Consider the following 10912-nt stretch of genomic DNA (forward strand, 5'->3'; position numbering starts at 1 on the left):
TTAGTGAACATGGTACACATTTTATCTTACAAACTTCAGCATGTTAACATAGTTATTGTCTGCGTGCAGCTATTGATTATTCCATGCAAATAGCTCCGTTTCATGAAGCTCTGCGGTGCATCGGTGGTGCATCCCAGTGTGTCCCAGGGCTTGGATTTGTTCATTTTTTTGAATGTTCCAATTTTAATGCTTCAGTACTCTTGCAGCTTACAAACAAACACACATATAAAGACAATGCTGTTGGGCATTTAGTATCACACTTGTTGATTGAACATTGTGTTTGTACAGTGTCACTGATGGACCAGATTGTGACATAGACCAGTTGCCCTGTGACTGCGCAAGATGGTAGGATTGTCACAGGGGAGGCCTTGCCTTTTAAATTATAGGCTTGCGTTGGATATCCACATGAGGTAATGAGTAGATAGCCTGAGTCATGCTCTGTGTCGGCCTCTGCACTTCAATCACCAGCGATATCCACATGGACGCTACTGTGACCAAAAAGATCTGCATTTCGTTACACTGTGTTCTGCACAACCACAAAGCATCATGCGACATGCTACAGAGGAGTCTTGTTGAACTTGGATCCTTTCCCTTGGGTATGACCATCTGTGTCCCTAATGAACCAACATTGACGGCAGTGTATAGTTTCCCAGCGATGCCCCTAAGAAAAGATTCATCCAGAGCCTCACCTCACATCTGGATGACCCAGAGCTTAAAGGCCAGGGTGTCAAGGATGGTTGGAGGGGGCTTCATTCCAGTTCTCTTGTGCTTGCAAAGTCCCTTTTACTTTGATGCATTGCTCTTTTTGTGCAACAGACCCCACTGAAAAAATGTCCTCGATACATTCGGTCGTAGCTTGAGTTTGTAAAATTAGGTGATAACTTTATTTAGCAATTGGATGGAGCTGCTGTTGTTAGAATGTTATGAATTCATATAGCACACATTTTATGTAATTGTTTATTTAAATTGTTTTACAACCTCTGTTTCAATCAAACTTCAAAGACAAAATTAGCTGGTTATTGTTTGCCTTAAATTGTCTCAGTGACATCAAGTGTAAATAGCCTTGGCTTTGCCTTTTCTTTCTGCTGAGTGCCTCTGACAAATGACTATATTAGGAAATGAATAACTGGCATTTGGGTCCTTTGAATGTTTTTTCTTCACTTAGGTCTACTATAAAACAATGATAACAGTACCTTTAGCATTTTCCCCACCGTCATACAACTTTTTAAAAGTGAATTATATTAAATATTCTTACAGAATATTTGGAAACATGCATTCTCCCAGCATATCTGTAAAGATATCTTCCTTTTGTTTATTTTTTTCATTAGTGCCAGTGTCTTTGGTTAAGAATGCTTGTAGAGTTACAAGATGACAAAGTAAAAAAAAAGCATGCTTAAAATATAACTGTCAAAACATTAGAGCGATCTCTCTTGGCATGCAGCCAGAGGTCTTAGAAGGCATCCTGTCTGTTACTAATCTAAACCAACTGGTGGGAGCCTTGCCCAGGTTAGTGAAATAGCAAGCTGAGGCAGAACAAGAAAAAATCCACCAAGAAGAGGAATAGAGACAGGTTGTGAGAGAAGAAGCGGACAGGAAGTTTCTAAAATAGTGAGGAGAGAATGTACATTAGAGGAGGGTGGAGTGAATAAATGCGAATAGTGTGCTGCTTGAGTTGTGAGACGGGGGATGGGGCTCCTAGGATGTGGCTCAGACTCCCTGTCAAAACCAGCAGGGAGGGGACCTGATGAGAAAAGGGATAGAACGGAGGAGAGCAGGGGAGGAGTAGGGGAAAGAAAACCCGGCCCCTCTTACGCCACCCCTACTCTTTGGCGTTCAGCGTCAGCAAAAACCCTAATGTGATCAAGATGGAAGTTGTCTTTGGACTTTTCACTGCTCCCCGGCTTTCTGCCTGCCTTTGGGGGCTTCACTGCCTTTCCGACAGTTTTACAGCGCAGATACTGACTGGAGTCCAGAAAATGGCTCGCAGAAACCTAGCCTAAGGACTGCTTACAAAATAAAACGGATAAAACGTCACTTGAAAAGAGATGGATTCATATTTCCCAAACACGTTTTCACTGCTTTCGGTGGATGAATGAAAAGGCAACTTGCGATACATCTCTGGATGACTTTAGTGGAAGCAATTACTGGATCTATCACCTATTTCTTGGCTTATCACCTGGTGTTTAATTACTGAATATACAGCTACTGGATTATATGGTGAATACCTGTGTCATCGTTGGAGAATTTACAAGAAGTAGGCTAAACGTTGTTACTCCGGCATAAAATATCTGAAATGTATGAGGTGTCAGTTTTGCTATTGATTCAAGGGCAAATAGAAGGAGCAACTGCTTTGGGACATTTCTCTTAACCTCCCTTACTAAACTAATATCCAGGAGCAGATTCATGCCAGAGGGTGCAGATGGCATTTAGTATCATCTAGCGCTTCTCCTGAGGAAACAAAAGGTAAAAAGTGGAGAAAATGTACTGCTCAAGAAAGATGTGTTGAAAAATTGAGTCTTACATTTGAACAATTATAGAGAAATTGTATTGAAACTAGAAAAGAAGTCTCAAGTTTTTAGTTACTGTACAATTTTATTTATTATTTTTCTATTGTGATGTCATATTGTGATTTTTATATATATATATATATATATATATATATATATAGCAGATGTCTAGCTTGAATTAAGTACATCCTGCTTGTTGAATCCCTGTCTTCCTTTACTTCTGTACATTCTGACCTAGAATAACGGGGGGGGGGGGTTGGTAAATGCATTTTGATAATGTTGGCGTGTGGAGAATGAGCTGTTCAGGGACACTGACTGTCATTTTCAGTTTTAGCTCCCTTTAGTTGCATCATTCTCATTGTTGTAGATGTATGGGTAAGTACAGAATGACGGTTAACCAACACCCTGCATTTTTAGACCACTCTTTACACAGTTAAAATTAATGTGTAATATTTTTTTGTAAAGAAAAGTTTTTGGGGCATTTTTAGGCCTTTAATTCCACAAGACAGATGAAGACATGAAAGGGGAGAGAGAGGGAAAATGAAAGGCAGCAAAGGGCTGCAGATCAGAGTCGAACCCACAGCCACTGAGGAGTAAACCTCTATATATGTGCGCCTGCTCTACCAACTGAGCTAACCCGGCCAAAAGGTTTGCAGTGTAAATTTGACAAACTGGTTTGGTTACAGTTCACCAACAATTTTCAAAAGTAAATAAGGGACGTCTACATTAATCTTAATGTTTTAGAATCCGAACAGCTTTGTTGCCTTTATTCCTGGAAGCTTCTTAACACTTAAGGCAAAAAACAACTGTTGCAGTTGGCATGTTGTAATGTAAGATTTGAAATAGGTCTTGTTGCAAAGATCCTGTGTTAGATTAGCATAACTAGGAAGTCTGTTTTTTTCTGCTGATCTAGCAGTTTATACTTTCCAAGGAATTGTGAAAGCTTTATAATTATGCCCCTCTTGAACTTCCACTCAATACTCCATAGCCGTTTACTTTAAAAGGGACAAATGGTTTACCATATTGTCATCTGCATATTTAGTTACTGTCCATTCATTACTTGCAAACACTGCCTTTTTCTTATCCTCACTTCTCTTCTCAATTGCAGTAGATCTGGTTCTCCATTTTTGCTTGCCGTCATAAGCATCTCTATGGGATAGCGCTGGCTGTCCACCATGCCAGTAGCCATACGGAAAAGAAGTTGGGAGGACCATGTGACTCATGCTTCAGGATTACAGTACAGCTACGATGATCTGGACCTGGTCTGCTGTCATGGGGTTGACAGCGAGGGGCCTTGGATGGGAGCAGGGGGTTCCAAACAAGGTCGACGGACTAGGTGTGCCTCCATGCCAGAGGGCTGCCACCAACTGTCCACAGAGGACCTTTGTCAGACACGATATGTTAGACATGATATTGGATCAGAACAGTTGAAGACAATGGACCGTGATGGAAAAGTCCCACTGGATTTGCGGGGCGAGTCAGGTGATTGCCCTAATGAGTTGGTTCACATTAATACTCCCCAAAGGGCCTCTGAATCAGAGCATCTCCACATTGGGAAGTCTGGAGAATTTCACTGTAACTCAGACAGTGAGATGTCCAGGGAAAATATTTCTTGTTCAGCTGATAGCAGTAGTCAAAGTGAGAAAACTATCAATGGTGAATGTGAAGTTGGCACAGAGAGGAGCCAGATTCACACACTCTGCAATGACGATAATGTCTTTAAAAGTCCACATATCTCACGTGAAGAGCAACAATGCATCTCTATCTCTTCAAACAATGGGCCTCCAATGTCTGGATCTGCTGGTGAACAGCCTGGCAAACTTCCAAATCCTCAGGAAACAAAGGAGAGCCATACAGAGGGTTACAGCCAACCTCCTGAAATCTCTGAGGTTGCACTGAAACTGTCCTCTGCTGCGGAACTGGAACCTCAAACTGACCTTCCAGATGTAGAGGAAAATGAGATTTCCATCTCTGGCCATGCTGATGCAAGTGTGACCTTACCTGTTGGCGTGCTTCACAGCTCGGTTAATGTGATGGAGAGTGGAGATGTTATGTCGCAGGCTAACAAGACTGTGGAACCAGCTGTGACTTTAGTTGTAGACAAAGTATGGGACAAAGGAGTAACTGAAAAACGGAGCGCAGATTCTGCTGACCAGCTGGATGGATTAAATTACTCAGAAACTCTAAATAAAAATACAGAACTAAAACATTACTCAAGAGACATTCAAGGGGGAGAGCAAGATCAACATGACTGCTATGGAGTATTGGATCAGGCTCATGGTTGTGAAATATACCACCAGACATTGTTGGAACAGCAACATAATGTTGAAATGAAGTCGATGAACTGGCCTCGGGGAGAGGAAAGTGCACAAGCAGAAGGCAGCAAGAAAGCAGCAGAAGTCAGGTATGGGCCAATCACATCATCTGATATCTTTTTCATAGATCAGTGTTGCTGTATGACAGTTAACAGCAATGAGTCATCTGAAACACTGGAAATTGGATATTCAAAAGGAAACCCCATACAGAAAAATATTACTCAGTGTGCAGACCAATATGTGGAAACGACGGCCTCCGTATTTCAACCAATGGAAAACACTGATGAAAACTCAGTGTCTAAAGAGTTGGCTTGTTGTGAGGCTCAAACCATAGCCCAGCAGTTGGAAAATAGCAGTTTAATATTGGATACTATCCCAGAAGTTAGCCACGTTGAGCCAAATGACACCCCTGTACTGGACCCTCAAAAGGACATTGCCTCAGATTTCACCCAAAATCCACATGTTCAGCACTCCAATATGGAGGATAAACATGCATCTACTGAGCAGCACAGCAAAAACTTGCCACCATGCCCGGCAGAAGTCAACGATGCCCTCTCACCAGAAAGACTCCATGGCAACCAAGCTTCTGGTTGTTACCTCAGTGAGTCACCTGTCCCTGAGGTGGCAGATGGTCAGAGGGAACATCAGAGGCCAGGAGCCACAGTCTCTAGAATGGAGGAGCCAGATGAGGCCACACACACAGTTATTTACAGTGACACACAACTTGCCAGTCCAGTTTTAGATGGAACAAATGAACCTGGAGATCAAAAAGACGACAATGTGGTCAAAGTGCGCATGAGAAAGGTAAGGTTATATTTATATATAGATGTAGAAGGAATGCAGTGGATCATTAATTTTGTTTCTGTGTAGTTATCGCAATTCTTGCGCTTCGTTTTTTAAATGAAATGACACGCATATACAGTACAGTCCACAAATGATTTTTGTCCCACACTCTGGCAAGCGTCTCGGAAAACAATGACTTCACTCTCACATGCTTACAGATCTGTGAGTGGGGGGATCTGTGAAATGTTTTACTCTTTCTCAACCGCTCATTGCAAAACAAGTTCCTATAAGGGCATGGAGACTATCACACAGAGGGGGCTGGATGCTCAAGTAATCTCTGGGGTGAAAAGCTTAAACTGCTTTCTCCAGAAAATACTGTATGTTGTATACTATTTTTATACTGCTTGCTAGACTGTGCTTGTTGGGTACAGTAAAGTGCCAAAAACGTAATAAGCAGTTCATGGATTTGGGCTCATTTGAACAATGCAATGGTCCGAGAATAGACACAATATTTATTCACTGTTAGTAGTTGCAGTGTTGGCCATTTTTGAAATGACAACAAGAAATCCATTATTTACAGTGCAGGGCGCAAATCAGGCATGTTTAGACAAGTACCATATTGTGGAAAGTTTGATTCTTGTGATAGCTGAAGACGATCACCCGCTAGTGAACAGCAACTCTTAAAAAGTTTAATATGAACATTCTTGTATATGTTAGTATAAAATTAACAAGTTAATTAGTTATTTTCTGAGGTTTATGCATTCCTGTGATAGAATATCATGAACACTATGCTACACTGAAGAATTAGTAGTGTCTTGTTGGTAAGTGAGTGGGACGTGGGTTTACATAACTTGACAATGTGCTGCATTGGTTATGACGGGTGGTACCGTTCGGTCAAGTTCAGTTGTAGACTTTTATACTTGCTCTAATGTATTTTTAATGTATTAGCTCTGTATGTATTCACACACAGATATTGTGTCTGTCATGTCATGTGTCATGTTGTTTCTTACACACACTACCACAGCCCCCTTTCCAAAGTAGAATAAGATAAAAATCTTTTAATAGAAAGCGTGGCATGAGCGATGATGCTGAGTGAGTAACATATACGACAAGTTGCAGTGTTGGCAACACTCTGGTTGTATCTGTGTTTCTAACAATCCTGTGAGTTGGGTAAACACAGATATTTCCATGTATTATCACTTTGTTATTTTGACATAAATTCTATGTGTGCATGGAACATTTGCAAGCCCTCTCAGTCATAACCAATGTTGACGTCACTCAGTCAGCTGCCAAAAACGTGAGATCACAGTCTGGCACTACTTTCAATCTTAGGATGACTTTCAACTTTTGGATTAAATAGCTGAAAAAGCTAGCTGCTGGTACTCGAGTTAAGGAGTTTAGCCATTAAACTGGAAGGCGCCAAAGCAATTCATCCACCATATGGTAATAGCTTGCCTCCTCTTTGACAGCACCACATGGTTTTCACCAAGGGGTTCATTTACAAACCGTATGATGCCAGTATACTAAGAAAATGTGCTTTAGGGAAGGTCATGAGGACAGTAAAGAAATGACACAGTAAAAATTAACATTATTAACCACAATGAAGTTATACATACTGTATTTAGTATAAAGAAAAATGAGAAGAAGCTCTTGAATATGATAAAGGACAAAACAGAACTGATGTTATGATCTGTGAGTGGAAAATGGTAACAGAATCCTGGAAAAATCTCTAATAAGATATTGTACAAACAAATGATTATGTCCCCAGTGAATCATGTTGTTGTTGCAGATTCAATTTGTAAAATGAACCCATCTGGTTTGCATAATGGCTTATTATTGGCAGATGACAGATGAACCTCATATTGGGCTTTGTTTCTATGTTTATTTGTTGTAACAACAAGGCTTTATTAACTCAGGGCCAAACCTTAAGTTTTATTTATTAATCAAATGCCCATGCTTTTGGTCACTGTTTTACGAATGAGAAAGGGTACCTACATTAAGCAGAGAGTGTGTGCCGTATTTTGATGTATAATTGTCTGCACACTATGTTTAGCTCAGCAGAGAAAGAGAACCTCAGTTTAATGGACAGGTCTGAGAAATGGGATGCAGGCCACTGGGTGTAAGAGGGGGTTTGAAAAAGAGAGCTAAGAAAGGGGAAGAAGGGGTCTAAGAGTTCAAACAGTGTGGGAACTGTCTCCCATCTCAAAAAACAGGAAGCCAAGAGGAATGTAACAGAAACCTCAAAAAACGGGAAAGAGAGAAAAGAAACCTTCTGAGAACATCCAAACCACCAGAATGCCCCCTAAACATGTTGCCTCTGTGAGGCGCCTGATATTGCACTGCACTTGTTTTTTACTCTGCTGTTTTGTGGTTGTTATTGCCATTTCGAGCCAGATGCTTTTGTTCATTCAGTGAGGCCTCGTAAAGAAGTCATTGTTTTACAATGATACAATGCCTTATTGTGATACTTTGCCAAGGAGGCAGAACGTAGTGATGTGCACTGCCACTAGCTAGGAATGCCAATGAATGCATCAATGTGAGACACATTTCCATGACACACATGGCCCTCGATGTCTATTTGCTCTCTCTGCAAACACAACAGGAACTGCTTTTGACAGGCTAATTGGGCACTAACTGGAAAATAAATGCAAGCACAAGTCATAAGACGTTAATAGGGATGGAGCAGGGAGCCATGCGCAAGGCTGAAGCTGTAGCTTGTTTATCAAGATGCAGATTCTATCTAGGATCCATAAAACCTGTCAACATCACACACATTAGCATTAGTCACTGCTCATATGAATGTTGTCATCTGCATACACCCATTGTAAACTTAACAAAAACAAAATCAAGCCACATTAGCCCACTCACAGAATATGTTTCTGCCTTACTTTATCCTACATGAAACGATAAGATTTCTCTCTAATGTCTCCCACCTAAGAACAGACACGGTGCACAAAAACCAGACTCACATTCACATGCCTCTAAACCATTGCACCAACATACAATCACAGTGGCTGTGTGACCAATGAGCTCACCCTCATAAAGCTTTTAACAGGTCTGTTAGGGGAGATTGTAACAAGGTTTGTTTGGGAATAATGAGCCAGACGTGTGATTTCTTGGGGGTACTTCTCTTGGGAGAGAAGCTCAGACAGAGAGCCACACCCGGAGCCAGGATAAAAGACAGGCAGAATGAAATGGAAGCATATACTCTGTTCTTCAGAAAGGGATTTTACAAGTTTTTGAACTTCAACTTCAAGGGTTTATATCGCAGCAAACAAAACAAGATTGAGGGATAGCAAACAAGGACAGAGTGGTAGGTGGAGTGTGAAGGTGTGCTAGATTGCATGTTATTTAGCTTGTCTTACTGGAGACACACCACCTGAGGTCAGTGTCAGACTTGTTATCACAGCGTTAGACTGGATAATTGAATACTGCAGATTAGAGGACTAAGGGAAACGTGTTAAGAAGTCATATAATTAAAAACTGACCAGAGATGATACCAAAGAGATAAAAGCAGAGGAAACAACCAGGACTAGCCATTTTAAAGTGCAGAACAGAGAAGGATACAGAAGAGCAGAAGGTTAAAGTGGCAGGATAAGAGTTCAGCAGCAGTTGAAAAGGAGGGGGAAAGCACAAGGGAAAGAAAGAGCGTAGCGCTTCTCAATTCTTTTGGCATGTACGGCATCAAGAGTCAATTTGACAATACTTTTGAGCTGTTATAAAAAAATATTTTGTTGTTATTTTTAATAAGATGATGATATATTACGGCTCTAGGTCACTTGGGAGGCCGTGGAGGAAAGTAAAGCCAACAACTATGGGGTGGGTTGAGATTAGCTAATTCTGATGTCTTCCAAGCCAACTTCTCTGCATCCTCTATATTGACCTATATAGCTACTGGATATTGATAATACACCGCCCACTTGGTTCAGTTGGCAAAACTGTCATGCCATACAGATCAGCAGGCAGGCATCAAGCTGATGAAGCTATACGCTGTATGTCTTACCAGCTAGTGTTTTCCTCTGTATTACTGACTAAATGATAGAGATTATAGAAAGAAAAGGTAGTCACCCTTCAGAAAGCTGCTGTTTCTCAACAAAATGTAGCCCGAACTGGAAAGACTGGAAATAGATATGATCTTAATTACTGATTTAATTTTGCCGGAAGTCCATCTTTTTTGGCTGGATGTGGACTAGCCCCTGAAGCACTTTGGAGGAAGGTGTCTGCAAGACTTGTAGCCAGGGAGACAAATGTCATCCTGTCCAACTTTATGTAGTGCTTTTCTACCTACGCTTTACAATTTTCCTCTCATTCATCCACTCACACACTGATGGGGCAGAGCTGCTATGCAAGGCAAAGGGGCAATTTGGGCTACAGTGTCTCTACTACCCTTATGAGCTCAGTGCAAGTTTTTTTATTTATTTATTTGATTTGTCTCTTTATTTAGCGTGAGCATGCTCGTCTGGACTCAATGGTGTTGCTGCTGATGAAGCTGGACCAGTTGGACCAGGAAATTGAGAATGCCCTCAGTGCCACCTCCTCTATGAACAGCACGCCAACCCTCCAACGAAGACAACTCATGGTACACACCTTCATGTTACCTTGCTGGATTTAGCTGCAGTTTCTACTGCAGTTCAAAAAACACTATAAAATAAATGTATTTCACCCGGTGGTTTCTGAAATTACTTTAATTTATTCTTTCATGTCTTCCATCACCTACAGCATTCTTATCTGCCCCCTGTGTAATGTGCTTTGCATTTATAAAACCTACGGCGTTGATCATCTTTGAAGAAATACTGAAATATTAGAGGAACACGCAGTTCTTTGCACAACAATGTAATGCTTAAACATTTTACTTTAACCTGTGCAGGAGTTTGATTTAGGATCTGTGCCAGAAGCATTACACGTTCCTGCTGCCTCTACCTCAGGACCTACACCAGCCCTTGGAGCAAAACCTAAAAGTGGGGTAAGATAGAAGCTTTTTCATTTTATCTAAAGTGATATGGCCAGGTTTGTGTCTCCATTTTTAAAGTCTGAATGTTATGCAATATTAACATTTTTTTTTTAAAGTGCCAGCCCCACAAAACCGTTTTTACTTGCATTTTTTTTTTAATATGTTAGGTCCATATGTGTTTGTGTTATATTGTGAATGTGAAAATGAACTGCTACGTCCTCTGTCTGCTCTAGCCACTGAAAAGAAATAAGCAGAGAAATCAGGCCAATTACAAGAGCTGGTCAGACAGACGTCATGTTGCCTGAGCTCATTACTATTCATGAGCTGATAGCCAGGCTCTCATTTGGCTAGTTGTT

At 41.0% G+C, this 10912-nt stretch overlaps 1 protein-coding gene across 2 annotated transcripts in view; it reads left to right on the top strand.

Annotated features, from left to right (window-relative positions):
• Nucleotides 1-1765: 1765 nt before the first annotated feature.
• Nucleotides 1766-10912, top strand: part of dlc1 (DLC1 Rho GTPase activating protein) — an 86966-nt gene continuing 77819 nt past the window's right edge. Inside the window, exons 1-4 of one of the 2 annotated variants that reach the window (XM_032531128.1) lie at nucleotides 1766-2463; nucleotides 3616-5626; nucleotides 10050-10184; nucleotides 10473-10568. In XM_032531128.1, the coding sequence (XP_032387019.1) occupies nucleotides 3683-5626; nucleotides 10050-10184; nucleotides 10473-10568 (2175 nt within the window). In that variant the 5' untranslated portion in view covers nucleotides 1766-2463; nucleotides 3616-3682. Of the gene's footprint in view, nucleotides 2464-3615; nucleotides 5627-10049; nucleotides 10185-10472; nucleotides 10569-10912 lie in introns of those variants that run through there. The other variant, XM_032531121.1, reaches the window with a different exon arrangement.

Source organism: Etheostoma spectabile, chromosome 2 (genome assembly GCF_008692095.1).
Source record: "Etheostoma spectabile isolate EspeVRDwgs_2016 chromosome 2, UIUC_Espe_1.0, whole genome shotgun sequence".
NCBI lineage: Eukaryota > Metazoa > Chordata > Actinopteri > Perciformes > Percidae > Etheostoma > Etheostoma spectabile.